Consider the following 16,400-nt stretch of genomic DNA (forward strand, 5'->3'; position numbering starts at 1 on the left):
CCCCATAGATACTGAGGGACGATTGTATTTATAAACTGAGTGCCCAGATAAACTCCAGCTAGGGCAAGCGACACAGCATGACAGCACCCGTGCGTCCCTCCCCTGATACCCCCTTTCTTCTCACGGGGAGATGGTAACCTTCTCCCCCAACCTTTTTTTTTTTTTTTTGAGACAGAGTCTGACTGTGATGCCCAAGCTGGAGTGCAGTGGTGTGATCTCAGCTCACTGCAGCCTCCGACACCTGGGCTCAAGCGATTCTCCCACTCCAGCCTCCCGCTTTTCTGTATAGCTTTGCCAGCTCTGTGCTCTGCAACTTTGTACAAATAGAATCATGCAGTCTTCAGTCTTCTGTGCTGTTTTCTTCTGCCTAGCATTAGGTTTCCTTCTTTCTTTCTTTTTTCTGAGAAGGATTCTCACTCTGTCACCCAGGCTGGAGTGCAATGGTGCCATCTCAGCTCACTGCAACCTCTGTCTCCCAGGTTCAAGCGATTCTCCTGCCTCAGCCTCCCGAGTAACTGGGATTACAGGCGCCCACCACCAGACCCAGCTAATTTTTTTTTTTTTTTTTTTGTATTTTTAGTAGAGGCAGGATTTCACCATGTTGGTCAGGCTAGTCTCAAATCCCTGACCTCAGATGATCCACCCACCTTGGCCTCCCAAAGTGCTGGGATTACAGGCGTGAGCCACCGCACTCAATTGGTTTCTTTTTTATTGCCGCAGGGTATTCTATCTTATATATAGACCACAATTTACTTCTCCGTTCTACTTTTGGGTTGTTTCTACATTCGGATGGTTTCCAGTCTGGGGCTGCAAAACCCCTCATTTTCTGCCTGTTTCCCTCCCAGGCAAAGAAATGCCAGGGACCAGGTGGTCTATGGCTCTGGAACTAGGAGGGACCAATGGGCGCGGCTACTTCGGAGGTCCAAGGAGAAAACAAAGGAAGGTTTTCGAAGCCTGCAGCCCTGGTCATGGACACTGAAGAGGATCGGGGGTGCGGTGGGGTTCGGGTGATGTCCTGGGGGCAGGGCCTGGACTCCTGGGTGTGAGGGAGGAGGGGCTTGGGCCTGGATTTTGGGGTCTGAGGGAGGAGGGGCTGGGGTCTGGATCTGATGGAGAAGGGACTGGGATCTGGGTCTGAGGGAGGAGGGGCTCGGGGTCTGGACTCCCTGGTCTGAGGGAGAAGGGGTTGGGGGCCTGGACTCTTGGGTCTGAGAAAGGCACGGCTGGGCCTGGCGCGGTGGCTCACGCCTGTAATCCCAACAGTTTGGGAGACCAAAGTGGGTGGATCACCTGAGATCAGGAGTTCGAGACCAGCCTGACCAATATGGTGAAACCCTGTCTCTACTAAAAATACAAAAACTAACTGAGCATGGTGGCGCGTGCCTGTAATCCCAGCTACTCGGGAGGCTGAGATAGGTGAATTGCTTGAACCCAGGAGGTGAAGGTTGCAGTGAGCCGAGATCGCGCCACTGCACTCCCGCCTGGGCGGCAGAGAGAGACTCCGAATCAAAAATAATAATAATAACAACAATAATAATAATAAAAAAATAGAAAGAAAGCAAGGCACGGCTGGGCCCCTAGTGCCGGGATGGGAGGAGCTGGTCCTGCTCCCGGAAAGGAACCTGAGCCTCTCTCTGCTGCCCCCTGCAGGCCAGTTTGGCGCCGGCACGGAGTCCTACTTCTCCCTGCTGCGCTTCCTGCTCCTCCTCAACGTGCTGGCCTCTGTGCATAATTATGGCCTGCATGACGCTGCTGCCCACCTGGCTGGGAGGCGCTCCCCCAGGCCCTCCCGCCTCCAACACCTCCTCGCCTTGCGGCTCCTATAACCCCCACTCCCAGGGCCTGGTCACCTTTGTCACTCAGCTCTTCAACTTGCTCTCAGGAGAAGTAGGTGCCTGGGGCCCTGGGAGTTTCCCCCGCCCACCTGTGAGCCCAGTGCCTTCAATGACACGAACATCAAACCCTGACCTCAGACCCTGACTGTGCAGCTCCAGGAGCCCCGCCTCCTCCCACAGTGGCCCCCGCGCCGCCTTCCCCCACAGGGTTACCTGGAATGGTCCCCTCTTTTCTATGGCTTCTACCCGCCCCGCCCACGCCTGGCGGTCACCTACCTGTGCTGGGCCTTTGCAGTTGGCCTCATCTGCCTCTTGCTCATCCTGCATCGGTCAGTGGCACCTGCACCCCTGACCCCGTGACGGGACGGGTTGGGGTAGGGAAGCAAGTGGTGGTGGCAGAAACTCCCTCCCCAAGAATCCTCAGTCTTGCCGTGTAACCCTTTCTTCTGTGTGAGTTAAAATCAAGGTTTTGTGCCGGGCGCGGTGGCTCACGCCTGTAATCCCAGCACTTTGGGAGACCGAGGCCGGCGGATCACGAGGTCAGGAGATCGAGACCATCCTGGTTAACACGGTGAAACCCCGTCTCTACTAAAAATACAAAAAATTAGCCGGGTGTGATGGCGGGCACCTGTAGTCCCGGCTACTCCGGAGGCTGAGCCAGGAGAATGGTGTGAACCCAGGAGGCAGAGCTTGCAGTGAGCCGAGATCAGGCCACTGCACTCCAGCCTGGGCGACAGAGCAAAACTCTGTCTCGAAAAAAAATAAAATAAAATAAAATAAATAAAGGTTTGGGGATTTTTTTTTCATTTGTTTTTGTTTGTTTGTTTTTGAGAGAGTCTTACTCTGTCACCCAGGCTGGAGTGCATGATCTTGGCTCACTGCAACCTACACCTCCCGGGTTCAAGCGATTCTACTGCCTCAGCCTCCCAAGTAGCTGGGTTTACAGGCTCCTGCCACCACGCCCAGCTAATTTTTTGTATTTTTAGTAGAGACAGGGTTTTGCCATGTTGGTCAGGCTGGTCTCAAACTCCTGACTTCAGGTGATACACCTGCCTCGGCCTCCCAAAGTGCTGGGATTACAGGTGTGAGCCACCGCGCCCACCCTGTTTTATTTTTTGAGACAGGGTCTCACTCTGTCACCTGGGTAGAGTGCAGTGGTGCAATCATAGCTCACCTGAAGTCTGGGCCTCCGGAACTCAACTGATCCTCCCACCTCAGCCTCTGGAGCAGCTAGGACCACAGGGATGCACCATCATGCCCTGCTAATTTTTTTTTTTTAATGTTATAGAGGCAGGGTCTTGCTATGTTGCCCAGGCTGTGCTCAAACTCCTTGACTCAAGAGATCTGCTCATCTCAGCCTCCCAAGGTGCTGGAATTACAGGCATGAGCCAATGTGCCTGGCTAAAAGTAAACTTTTTTTTTTTTTTTTTTTTTTTTTTTTTTTTTTTTGAGATGGAGTCTCACTCTGTTATCCAGGCTGGAGTGCAGTGGTGCGATTTCAGCTCACTGCAACCTCTGCCTCCTGGGTTAAGCCATTTTCCTGCCTCAACCCCCACGAAGTAGCTGAGATTGCAGGCATGCGACACCATACCTGGCTAATTTTGTATTTTTAGTAAAGATGGGGTTTCACCATGTTGGTCAGGCTGGTCTCGAACTCCTGACTTCAAGTGATCCACCCACCTCGGCCTCCCCAAGTGCTGGGATTAGAGGCGTGAACCACCATGCCCAGTCAATTTTACTGGCTAATTTTGTATTTTTAGTACAGATGGGGTTTCTCCATGTTGGTCAGGGTGGTCTCGAACTCCCAACCTCAGGTGATCTGCCCGCCTCGGCCTCCAAAAGTGCTGGGATTACAGGCGTGACCCACCGTGCCTGGCTCAATTTTAGTCTTTAAAATATATATATATTGCAGTGTAGTGTCTCCTTTGCCCAGGCACTGTACTAGGACATGGAGAACCATTTGGGAGTCCCCAAACATATGTACAGCTTACCGTTTAGTAGGGGAGATACACTGTGGGACAGACTGTTAAATAGACAAGCAGGCTGGGCCTAGTGGCTCATGCCTGCAATGTCAGCACTTTGGGAGGACGAGGCATGTGGATCACCTGAAGTTGAGAGTTTGAGACCGCCTGACAAACATGGAGAAACCCCATCTCTACTAAAAATACAAAATTAGCCAGGCATGGTGATGCATGCCTGTAATCCCAGCTACTCAGGAGACTGAGGCAGAAAAATTGCTTGAACTCAGGAGGTGGAGGTTGCAGTGAGCTGAGATTGGGCCATTGCACTCCAGCCTGGGCAACAAGAGCAAACTCCATCTCAAAAATAATAATAGTAATAAAATAAACAAACAAATCAATTATTTGAGTTTGGGAGCAATACTATAGAGAAAACGAATGGGATGTGAGGATAGAGAGCAAGAATCAGCAAACTTTTTCTGTGAAGGGCCAGGAAGTAAATATTTTCGTCTTTGAAGGCCTTGTAGTCTGGGACTCAACCAAACTCTGCCACTGTAGTGCAAAAGCAGCCACATACAATACATAAATGAGTGGGTGTGGCTGTGTTCCAACAAAACTTTACTTACAAAAACAGTGGTTGGCCCAGATTAGGCCCTTGGAGTCTTGTTTGCCAACCCCTGTGATACAGAAAATGGGTAGGGACCCTCATTACATGGAGTGGTAAAAGCCTTTCTATCTGGAGTAAGGGACCTGCAGATGAAGAGAAAGAAGAGAAGGAGCCAGGCAGGTGAACAGCCAAGCCACCAGCATTCCAGGCAGAGGGAGCTGCAAGTGCAAAGGCCATGTGGTAGGAAAGAGGTTTGAGGTGTTCTGAGAAATAAAAGGCCTGTATGAGAAGAAGGGGCAGGGCCAGTCATGATGGCTCATGCCTGTAATTTCAGCGTTTTGGGAGGCGGAGGTGGGCGGATCACTTGAGGTCAGGAGTTTGAGACCAGCCTGGCCAACATGGTGAAACCCCATCTCTATTAAAAATATGAAAAGTAGCTGCGCATGGTGGCATTTGCCTGTGGTCCCAGCTACTCGGGAAGCTGAGGCAGGAGAATCAGTTGAACCTGGGAGAGAGAAGTTGCAGTGAGCCAAGATCGCACCACTGCACTCCAGCCTGAACAACAGAGCAAGGCCGTGTCAAAAAAAAAAAAAAAAGACAAAGATTTAAGCTTTGAGAAGTAGGGAAGGGTCAGATCAGGTAGGCCCTAGCAGGTTATGCTAGGAAGAAGTCTCAATTTTTTTTTTTTTTTGAGATGGAGTCTCGCTGTGTTGCCCAGGCTGGAGTGCAGGGGCGAGATCTCAGCTGGCTGCAAGCTCCGCCTCCCAGGTTCACGCCATTCTCCTGCCTCAGACTCCCGAGTAGCTGGGACTACAGGCGGCCACCACCTAGCCCGACTAATCTTTATTATTTTTAGTAGAGACGGGGTTTCACCGTGTTAACCAGGATGGTCTCGATCTCCTGACCTCGTGATCCGCCCGTCTCGGCCTCCCAAAGTGCTGGGATTACAGGCGTGAGCCATGGCGCCTGGTGTGCCCCTGTCTCTTGAGTCTTTACCTGCCATCTTCTCTGGGTCTCTGTCTTCTTCTTGGGTCTTCCCGCCCAGCCCCGTTCTCTAGGTGCCTGTACTTCTTATGGGTCTTTGACCCCCATCTTTTGTAGATTTAGTTTCTCCTTTCTCACTGTCTTTGTCTCCCTTTCTCCAAATCTCCCTCTGGGGCCTCTGTCCCTCCTCCACATCTCTGTCTTTCTCAGGGCCTCTGTCCCTTTCACTCTGGGTTTCTGCCCTCTTCGCTCCCGGGCTCTGTCCCTGTCTCCCAGGTTTCTACCTCTCTCTGTGGGGTGCCTGTGCCCCAGGTCTGTCTCTGAATCTCCCTTGGACTTTGCCTTCAATGACTGTAGGTGTCTCCGCCTCTTTGACTCTTTCTCCATCTGATGGCAGCTCCCCTAGTACCCAAGGCCTTAGGGTTCGTCTTCCTCATTGGTCCCAATATGAGGGATCCCCCCATAACCCCCGTTCCTGGTTGTCCTTTCACATCCTGTCTCCCCTCTCAGCTCGGTGTCCGGGCTGAAGCAGACACTGCTGGCGGAGTCCGGGGATCTGACCAGCTACAGCCACCGGGTGTTCTCGGCCTGGGACTTCGCCCTCTGCGGGGACATCCACGTGCAGCTGCGCCAGCGCATCATCTTGTACGAATTACAGGTGCGATTGGGGGCGGGTTATGCAACGGGGTAGGGACCAGACCGGACTGGGCTGAGATAACGCACTGGGCCTAACCCGGTGATGGGGCCTAGGTGCGACTAGGGGGCAGGGTCTGCAATGGGGTAGGGACCAGACTGGACCGGGCTGACATAACGCACAGGGCCTAACCCGGTGATGGGGCCTCCGGAGAGACGCTAGGCAGCTCCTTCTCCAAGAAAGTCAGGTCCTGGGGAATGAGAGGGTTCAGAGGAGGCCGCGATAGGGCTATCCGAGATCCAAGTGTGTAGGAAAAGGATGCGCCAAGGCTGGGATCGGTGGCTCATGCTTGTAACCCCAGCACTTTGGGAGACCGAGGCAGGTGGATCGCTTGAGTCTAGGAGTTCAAGACCAGCCTGGGCAACATAGGGAGGCTCCCTCTCTACCAAAAAAAGCAAGCACAAGAAGCGGGAGGGGCTTTAAGGCAATTTGGTTCAAAGTTAAGTGATGGGAGCGGCCAGCGGGGCGTCTTGATATAGATGACCTGGAACTTCAGGCCAGCCATTAAGCCCAGGGCCACCTGGGGGCGGAGCCTCTGATGGGCAGGGCTGACCAGGGGCGGATCTTGGGGGTGTTGGGCGGAGCTTCAGGGGCGGAGCCCGGGGCGCTGAGATTGGCCGCACAGGGATGGGGGCTTGGGTTGCTGGATCCTGCCGCGGAGGGGCGGGGCTGCAAAGGGCCACTGGTTTCTTAGAGCGCCCCGGAGCGGGTGGAACCGGGACTGCAGAGGTTGTTAGCTGGTGGGGAGATGGCTGCATCAGTTCACGTTGAGGAGGATCTCTGGAGAGCCAGGCCTGGGGAACTCAGAGGCCAGCACCTTGGGAAATGGAGTCCAAGCTGGCATCTCTCCTGCCTTCAGGTGGAGCTGGAGGAGACAGTGGTGCGGCGCCAGGCTGCTGTGCGGACTCTGGGCCAGGAAGCCAGGGTTTGGTTGGTGCAGGTGCTGCTCAACCTGCTGGTGATTGCACACCTTGGGGGAGCCTTCTATGGCGTCTACTGGGCTACAGAGAGCATCGTGGCGCTGCAGGTGCGGAGGGTCTTGGAAGAGGAAGCCAATGGGTCCTGGAACGTATATTTCCAACAATGGAGGGAGGGAATGGAAGGTTGGGATGCCAGAGATCTTACAGAGGAAGTATGGGAAAGGGTATGTTTGGACCCTGGACTTCGGGGTTTTAAAGGAAGAAGAGAGACTGGGCGCGGTAGCTCATGCCTGTAATCCCAGCACTTTGGGAGGCTGAGGTGGGGGGATCACGAGGTCAGGAGTTCGAGACCAGCCTGACCAACATGGCGAAAATCCGTCTCTACTAAAAATACAAAAATTAGACGGGCGTGGTGGTGCACACCTGTAATCCCAGCTACTCAGGAGGCTGAGGCAGAATAATCACTTGAACCCGGGAGGCGGAGGTTGCAGTGAGCCAAGATCACACCACTGCACTCCAGCCTGGGCGACAGAGCCAGACTCTGTCTCAAAACAAACAAAGAAACAAACAAAACAAAAACAAACAAACAACAAAGAAGAGGTCTGGGGGAGGACCTTAAGCTTGGCTCCTCCAGGACCCCAAGCCTCTACTCATGGTCCACTCCCTCTCCCAGGAGACGCCCCTTGTTCAGGAGTTGCCACTGCTGAAGCTTGGGGTGAATTACCTTCCGTCCATCTTCATCGCTGGGGGCAACTTTGTGCTGCCGCCCGTGTTCAAGCTCATTGCTCTACTGGAAGGCTACACTAGAATTCGCCAGATCGTTTTTATCCTGCTCAGGTTCCAGCCTCATGGGGATGGCTGGGAATGATGGAGGGTCGGGGCGGTCAGAGGGATGTTGGCGCTGACAGGTAAGACACGGAAATCCTGCTGATATCGGATCCAGGGATTCAAATCCTGACTCCGCTGGCCAGGCGCAGTGGCTCACACCTGTAATCCCAGCACTTTGAGAGGCCGAGGCTGAGGTCAGGAGTTCGACACCAGCCTGACAAACATGGTGAAACCCTGTCTCTAGTAAAAATACAAAATTTAGCCCGGCGATAGTGGCTTCTGTAGTCCCAGCTACTCGGGAGGCTGAGGCAGGAGAATCGCTTGAGCCTGGGAGGTAGAGGATGCAGTGAGCTGAGATCGCGCCACTGCACTCCAGTTTGTACGACAAGTGAGACCCTGTCAAAAGAAAGAAAGAAAGAAAGAAAGAAAGAAAGAAAGAAAGAAAGAAAGAAAGAAAGAAAGAAAGAAAGAAAGAAAGAAAGAAGGAAGGAAGGAAGGAAGGAAGGAAGGAAGGAAGGAAGGAAGGAAGGAAGGAAGGAAAGAAAGAAAGAAAGAAAGAAAGAAAGAAAGAAAGAAAGAAAGAAAGAAAGAAAGAAAGCAAGCAAGCAAGCAAGCAAGCAAGCAATCCTGACTCTGTCGCTGGGCCTCAGCTTCTTCATCTGTGAGATGGCTTGAATGCAAGCGCGTTCCACTGAGAAGGGGACTGCCACGTGGTGGGTACCGGATCAGGGCCCATTCTCTGCCTTCCCCCTGCCAGGACCGTGTTTCTTCGCCTGGCCTCCCTGGTGGTCCTGCTCTTCTCTCTCTGGAAATAGATCACTTGTGGGGGCGACTCCGAGGCTAAGGACTGCAAAACCTGTGGCTACAATTACAAAGAACTTCTGGTGAGAACGGCATGGGGTCTGCCTGGGACTCCTGGGTCCCTGAAGGAAAGATGGAGCTGGGTGGGTCCAGACTCTTGGTTTAGGTGGAGAGGGGAGCTCAGGATGCTGGAACACTCTCCCATGGGTATGAATGTTTGAAAAACGAGGACCCCCAGAGAAAGTATTGATAGGGTCTCATAGGCTTGCGATGTGGAGACTCGGACGCGTGGGCCTCCAGGTGCTCGGGTCCTGAGGTCTTTCTGACCTATTTCTTCCTTCTTCAGTGCTGGGAGACTGTCCTGGGCCAGGAAATGTACAAACTTCTGCTCTTTGATCTGCTGACTGCCTTGGCAGTCGCGTTGCTCATCCAGTTTCCTAGAAAGTGAGAGCCCCGCCCCTCGCTGTGGCCCCGCCCCTCTAGGGCCAGGCCCTGCCCCATCGCGCTGTTCTTTTCACCGCGCACCTTTTTACTGTTCCCGCCTCTGCCGGCTCCCTTTGCTTGCCCTAGGTCCGCAGATCTCCCCCACTCCCCGCCCTTGTTTTAGTGGGTTACTTCCCTGTGGCCCAGCCCCTACCGCCGCGACACCTGGGTCCCGTCTAGTCCTCTGGACACACCCCCTGCATGTGGATTCTTGAAAGTCCCGCCCCTCCTAGATACGCTTGCTTCCTATTGGCGGGCAGGGCGGTGGAGGCGGGGAAACTCCTAGTCGCGGCGCCCCTGACTCGGACCCGGCCCGGCCCCGTCCTTCAGGCTCCTCTGTGGCCTCTGTCCTGGGGCGCTGGGTCGTCTGGCGCGGACCCAGGAGTTCCAGGTGCCCGACGAGGTGCTGGGGCTCATCTACGCGCAGACGGTGGTCTGGATGGGGAGTTTTTTCTGCCCTTTGCTGCCCCTGCTTAACACGGTCAAGTTCCTGCTGCTTTTCTACCTGAAGAAGGTAAGGGGTAGGGGGGGACTCTTGGGTCTGAGGCAGGAGGTATTGGGGCCCGCACTCTTGGGTCCTGGGCAAGGAAGATCCTGGGGGCCTGGATTACTAGGTCCAAAGAGTGGAGGGGGTTGGAGGACAGACTCCTGGATCTGAGAGAAGGAAGAGTCTAGGGCATTCTGACTTCTATGTCTGAGGATCCGGGGACTTAGACTCCGGGGTCCTAGATGAGGAAGGAGCTCAGACTCCTGGTTCGGGAAAAAGGAGAGGCAGGTAGGCCGGGCGCGGCGGCTCACATCTGTAATCCCAGTACTTTGGGAGACTGAGGCGGGTTGATCACCTGAGGTCAGGAGTTTGAGACCAGCCTGGCTAACATGGCAAAACCCCGTCTCTACTAAAAACACAAAAAAAAAATTTAGCCGGCTTGGTGGCGAGCGCCTGTAATCCCAGCTACTTGGGAGGCTGAGGCAGGGGAATTGCTTGAACCAGGGAGGTGAAGTTCGCAGTGAGCCTAGATCGCGCCACTGCACTCCAGCCTGGGCGACAGAGCGACTCCGTCTCAAAATCAGAAAACAAACAACAACAGCAAAACAAATTAGTCGGGAGTGGTGGTGCACACCTGTAATCCCAGCTACTCGGGAAGCTGAGACACGAGAATAGCTTGAATCCGGGAGGGGAGGCTGCAGTGAGCACCACTGCACTCCCGCCTGGGCGGCAGAGCAAGACTGTCTCAAAAAAAAAAAAAAAAAAAAAAAAGAGGCACAGGCTCTTGTGTTTCAGATCCCCTTTCTCCGTGCCTTACCCCCACCAGCTTACCCTTTTCTCCACCTGCTCTCCGGCTGCCCGCACCTTCCGGGCCTCCACGGCGAATTTCTTTTTCCCCTTAGTTCTTCTCCTGGGTCTGGCCTTCTCCAGCGTTCCCCTGCTTTACAGCATCTTCCTGTAAGTGCGAGAGGTTCCCGCCTCTCTCCCGCCCTCTCCCCACATTCAGTGTTCAGACTCCTGGCTCTACGTGAGCCCAGCCTGTCTTGACTTCAGGATCCCGCCTTCTAAGCTGTGTGGTCCATTCCGGGAGCAGTCGTCCATCTGGGCCCAGATCCCTGAGTCAATTTCCAGCCTCCCTGAGACCACCCAGAACTTCCTTTTCTTCCTGGGGACCCAGGCTTTTGCTGTGCCCCTTCTGCTGATCTCCAGGTGAGGTGGGCCAGACTTCTGGGTCTGGGTTTGAATGCGTGTGATCTGGGGGCTACCACCTGCGTCCAAGAGAGGAAAGGCTTGGGGGTGGGAGTAGGCAATGTACTGAGTCTGAGGGAGGAGGCCTAGGCTCCTGGACTGCTGGGTCCGAAGGAGGAGGTGGGCGGGATTTAGGACTCCTGGATCTGAAGGCGGAGGTGCTGGGAGACTGAACTCCTTGGGCCTGGACGAGGAGGGGCTTAGGGGTCCACATCCCTGACTTCGAAGAGCGTGTCAGGAGTGGCTTCCGTTCCTGTCTCCTCCAGCATCCTGATGGCATACACTGTGGCTCGGGCTAACTCCTACGGACGCCTCATCTCTGAGCTCAAACGTCAGAGAGAGACGGTGAGCCAGGCGGGTCCCTGAGAGGGCCCCTGGGGAACACGGAAAGGGGTTGGGGAAGAGGGCTGTCACACCTCCACCTCTCTTTGCCCCAGGAGGCGCAGAATAAAGTCTTCCTGGCACGGCGCGCTGTGGCGCTGACCTCCACCAAACCGGCTCTTTGACACCCGCAGCTCACGTCCCACTTTCAGACCCCAGGCCCATTTTAAGCCTAGGTCACAACATCTGTAAACTAGGAGAACTGGAGAAGACTCCACGCCCTTCCAGCTTTGGTACCTGGAGATTTCCAGGGCCCTTCGCCGCCACGTCCCTGACTCTCGGGTGATCTTTCTTGTATCAATAAATACAGCCGAGGTTGCTGAGCGCGCTTTGAAATCTGTGTCCTGAAGGTGGGGGCAGGGCTACCGCAGGGCAGCAGCCAATCAAATGTATGGGCATGTTTGTCGGTGCCGAGCGCTCTTCCGCAAGGAGACTTGTCGGTCATGTCGACCAATCGACGGCCGCATCTGGTAGCATCAGGGGCGGGCCAACTTATGATTGGTTCAGATCTGTGATAAAAGGCGGTTGCTAGGGGACACCACGAGCCGAACGCCTAACATTCCCTGTGAAAAGGACGTCTCAGCCAATCACCTGTCGTTACAGGCCAGGTGGTCGTACCAACTAATTCGGAACCAATCTGTGGTCGAAGAAGGGACAAGAGGAAGGGGGGCATCCTCTCGCCAATCAGAAGTGCAAAGAGGCGGGCGTGCCAGTCCCTGGACAGCTACGATGCCATGAATATCTTGCCTAAGAAGAGCTGGCACGTCCGGAACAAGGACAATGTCGCCCGCGTGCGGCGTGACGAGGCCCAGGCTCAGGAGGAGGAGAAGGAGCGTGAGCGGAGGGTGCTGCTCGCTCAGCAAGAGGTAAGCTTGGAGGCCGGCCGGGCGGACCTCCGGAGCCCAGCGCGCACGCGCCGCGGTTGGGGGCCGGAAGCTGAGGCGTTGCGCAGGCTCAGTGTGCCCCGTGTGAAATTCGGGACCAGGCGCCGATCCCGTTTTCGAGGACGTTGCCCTGCAAACCTTGTGCCCACTTCCACGAAACCTCCCTTGATCTCGCCTTCGTCTTAGTTTCCCCGCACTGATGTATTTCGCATGGCTGGAACAGTGTCTAGCACAAAAGAGAAGCTTAAAAACATTTAATGAATACATGAGCGCTTGGACAGTTCAAGGAAATTCGGATCACTTTTTAGTTTGCCTGCACAGCCTATTTATTGAGCACCTATTGTATGCTAACTACATGCAGAGCGCCTGACTTGCGGAATCCCCAATAGGCACTGTTCGTTCTTAGAGGGGCACTGTCATCGCCGTTGCACGAAGTGAGATGGCTTCAGTGAGGGAAAGGCACATTCAAGGAGAAGGGGACAGCCAGGCTCCACGCCATCGGGCGAGCCCTTTCCTGCACCACCCCCTAGACACATACACACAAACATGGGCTTTCTGTATGGCTCCTTAAATCTGTTTGGTGTACACCCCACTTTCAGTTCCTTAGCTAGTCTGATCCTCCACAGTGGGTGGGAGGTAGTCTGGGTTTTTAGAATCTCAATAGGCTGCTGAGCACTGTTTGAAATCCGCGTCCTGAAGGCGGGGAACAGGGCTTCAGCAGTAGACATGGGGTAGTGACTTGGAGCCATGGCTAGAATTCAGATCGTCTGGCCTAATGCAGTTTGGTCTACCTTTATGGCTGTTTTAATTGTCTCACTTGAGGTTAGGAACCCCTTTGGTTTAGGCCAGGGACCTCCTCCCAGCCATCCTTGATGACCCGTCGTTTACTATTTGAAAGGCAGTTTACAAAACGCAGGCGTTGCCTCATCTGCCTACCCTCACCCCCAGCTAGGACAGGTGCCTCTTTTAGGCATCTAGTGCTCCCTTTCTTATAAACCCAGCACCCTGAACTGCCGTTTTCTGTGGTGGGCACCAGACTCACAGTTCTTGAATTATCTCTAGGTTCTGAATGCCCTGCCTATAACTTTCTCCCCAGGCCTGTACAAAATTCCTATGAAAGAAAGCCAGACATCAGAACTCACTGCCTGAGCTTGAAGCAGCAGAGGCGGGAGCCCCAAGTTCTGGCCCTGTGGACCTGTTTCGGGAGCTGCCGGAGGAAGGGAAAGGAGTGATCAGAGGCAATAAAGAGTAGGAGGAAGAAAAGCGACAGGAGAAAGTAAGCTGGCCTCACCCACTTCATTAGAGGAGCCATGAATTGAGTTGGGGGAGAGGGCACTTTAGCCACTGCTTGTGATCAAGGTCAAACGAGAACGAACACACAGAATTTAGAACCATACCAAAGCATGACACTTAAGAAGTGTTGCCATCTGGGCACCCGCAGGGCTTGGAGGTAGATGCTAGAGGTCCCCAGCTGCTAGGCAAACTGCTCAGTTCTCCAAACTGGAGGGGTCTGAAACCTGATGGGCTTTAAAAATGTAAATCAGCCAGCTGTGGCTCATGCCTGTAATCCCAGCACTTCAGGAGGCTGAGGCGGGTGGATCACCTGAGGTCAGCAGTTCAAGACCAGCATGGTCAACATGGTATCTCTAAAAATACAAAAAAATAAGCCAAGTGTGGTGGTGCACACCTGTAATCCCAGCTACCTGGAGGCTGAAGCAGGAGAATCGCTTGACCTGGGAGGTGGAAGTTGCAGTGAGCTGAGATTGTGCCACTGCACTCCAGCCCGGGTGACAGAGTGAGACCCCATCTCAAAAACAAAAACAAAAACAAAAAAAAACCGAATCAGTCACCTCTGCCTTTTGGCTAAGATCAAGTGTAAAAAGTACATCAGTGGTCGTGCACGGTGGCTCACACCTGTAATCCCAGAACATTGGGAGGCCAAGGTGGATGGATCACCTGAGGTCAGGAGTTCAAGACCAGCCTGGCCAAACATAGCAAAACTCCATCTCTATTAAAAATACAAAAATTAGCCGGGCATGGTGGTGCCCGGTAATGGTAATTACCATGCCCGGTGCCATGGTAATCTTAGCAACTAGGGGGGCTGAGGCAGGAGGATTGCTTGAACCTGGGAGGAAGAGGTTGCAGTGAGCTGAGATGGTACCACTGCACTTGAGCCTGAACAACAGAGCGAGACTGCATCTCAAAAAACACAGGTACATGAGCTCTTGTCACTCGCCTGCTGTCTCTGGACTTGCTGACCCCACCCATGGCTCCTCTGCTTTGCTTGATCCCTTCAGGCTTCTCTTCAAGTCTCTCTGCAAAGATGCCTGCCTTTGAACACTCAAGTGGCTCCGCTTGTCCCCTCCTTCCCCTGTTGTTACTGTACCTGCCACTGTCCCCCCAGGGGGAACTTGGCCTCTGTTGGTGTCTTCCATCCCCAGCACCTGGTACAACTGGTTCATGACAAGCCTTAGGTACCTGTTTGCTTAGATTCCTATGTCAGGGAGACACACCTGACACCTTGAAAGATTGTATCCCATCTCTTGTATTTCCTGGCCCTCTCAGGAGAGGCAAGAGAAAGCTCTGGGCATCCTGACATACCTGGGCCAGAGTGCAGTGGAGGCACAGACTCAACCCCCTTGGTACCAGCTACCCCCAGAGCGAGGGGGCCCCCCGCCTGGCCCAGCCCCAGAGGAGAAGATCAAGAGCTGTCTGGACCCTCTGCGGGAGATGCAGAAGCATCTGGGGAAGAAGAGACAGCACAGTGGTGAAGGCAATTGCAGCAGAAAGGAAAAGAAGGAGGGGTCTGAGAAGCAATGACCCGAAGAGTAAGAAGGAAGACCCCTCCTCGGCAGACCAGGGCCCAGACTTTCAGGGCTTGGCAGCAGCCCAGCATGGGCACTGCAGGGTCTCTGGTCAGGACAACCAGGGACTCGGTGAAAGGCTGGCTAGGTGAAGTGGTTCTCAGCATGTGGTCCAGGAAGCCCTAGGGGTCCTGCCACCCTTTCCTGGGGTGCTGTGGTATCAAGCCTATTTTCCTAACACTGTTGGCCTTTTTTACTCACATTCTCAGTCACATAGTGCAGGTTTCCAGAGGCTGTGTGATGAGAAGACACCCTCGTTCTGATGGCTAATAGCACAGATGCTTGTGCCCAAACTTTCTTAGTTTTCACTTCTGATTTGCATTATATTAACAGATAGAATCTATTTAAACAAAAGCTCTTAGGGTCCTCAGTTTTAAAGAGTATAAAGGGGTCCTGAGACCAAACAGTTTGAGAACTGCTGGGTTAAGACAGTAAAAGCAGGCTTGTCTCCAGGATGCTGTACCCCTGGTCTAGAGGGGGTACACTGCCTGTACTCTTTTCTCTAGAAAGGGAAACTGAGGCCCAGAGAGGGCCAGGGGGCTGCTCATTTTGCTTTCTTGACCTGGAGGAGCATCAGATTTTAAAGACTGGGGAGGACCAAAGTCCACAGAAGGGAAGGCCAGAGACGTGCCCATGGTGCCCCAGCACCAAGTGGCTTCTTCCAGAAGGCCTGAGAGCTGAGGCTGGGACGTACTGGATGCAGCAGGGCTTCCAGGCGGCAGCTCCCTCTATGGGAGAGGTTGGGGGAATGGCCTCCTAGGAGCTACCAGCTTTCTGACCTCACTCCTCTCCCCGCAGGCCTCCATCCCTGGACCAGCTTTGAGCTGAACGTCTTCGGAGGGAAGAAACTGAGAGGGCTCGGGCAGAGGCGGTGCTGGCCCAGGTCCAAGGCTGGGCACTACAGGAGGGTCAGCCGGAAGAAGAGACAGATGACCGGAGGCGGCGGTACAACTCCCAATTCAACCCCCAGCTGGCCCGGCGCCCCCGCCAGCAGGACCCTCACTTTGCTCATTGACTCCTGAGGGGGGTACAGGAGAGGCCGCTGCTGCCAGCCATCATATAAAACTATTTATTCATAAATATTTTCCAAAATGAAAATAGGTTTACCAAAAAATGTCCCTCACTGGGGAGGGGAGGAGGGGGCAGCCCTCGCCCCCGGGCCCCCAGGGTGGGGCTGAGAGGAAAACCTCCCGGCCCCCTCCCTGCTTCCTGGGAGAGGGGAATGCCCGGTGGCCTGGGGCCTCCCTCCAGTCTTCCAGGGCAGGGCCCTCACCTGGGCAGGGGGATCAGCATGCGGGGGGAAGGGGGTGGGTAGAGGGAGGGGCCGGTGTCACTGGAGGTCCTGGTCCTCCAGGGAGCGGTACTCAAAGGTGAAGGCTTCCTTCTTCCGCTGGCCCCACTTCTCATAGTCAAAGTAGATGTAGGT

General features: G+C 54.3%; 1 protein-coding gene, 1 long non-coding RNA gene and 1 pseudogene across 2 annotated transcripts; all 3 read left to right on the forward strand.

Annotated features, from left to right (window-relative positions):
* The first annotated feature begins 1,743 nt into the window (after positions 1-1,743).
* Positions 1,744-7,982, forward strand: LOC139361380 (voltage-gated chloride channel TMC4-like). Its single transcript, XM_071090007.1, has 5 exons — positions 1,744-1,887; positions 1,974-2,164; positions 5,895-6,042; positions 6,938-7,105; positions 7,672-7,982. The coding sequence occupies exons 1-5, from the start codon at positions 1,744-1,746 to the stop codon at positions 7,864-7,866; spliced, it is 846 nt and encodes a 281-aa protein (XP_070946108.1). The 3' UTR covers positions 7,867-7,982.
* A 2,547-nt stretch (positions 7,983-10,529) lies between these two features.
* LOC139361382 (uncharacterized) lies at positions 10,530-11,411 on the forward strand. The gene is made up of 3 exons (XR_011618948.1): positions 10,530-10,806; positions 11,112-11,190; positions 11,283-11,411. It is a non-coding gene; the product is annotated as an uncharacterized lncRNA (long non-coding RNA).
* A 313-nt stretch (positions 11,412-11,724) lies between these two features.
* Positions 11,725-16,400, forward strand: LOC139361386 (leukocyte receptor cluster member 1-like; annotated as a pseudogene).

This window comes from Macaca nemestrina, unplaced genomic scaffold (genome assembly GCF_043159975.1).
Source record: "Macaca nemestrina isolate mMacNem1 unplaced genomic scaffold, mMacNem.hap1 Scaffold_46, whole genome shotgun sequence".
In the NCBI taxonomy this organism is placed as follows: domain Eukaryota; kingdom Metazoa; phylum Chordata; class Mammalia; order Primates; family Cercopithecidae; genus Macaca; species Macaca nemestrina.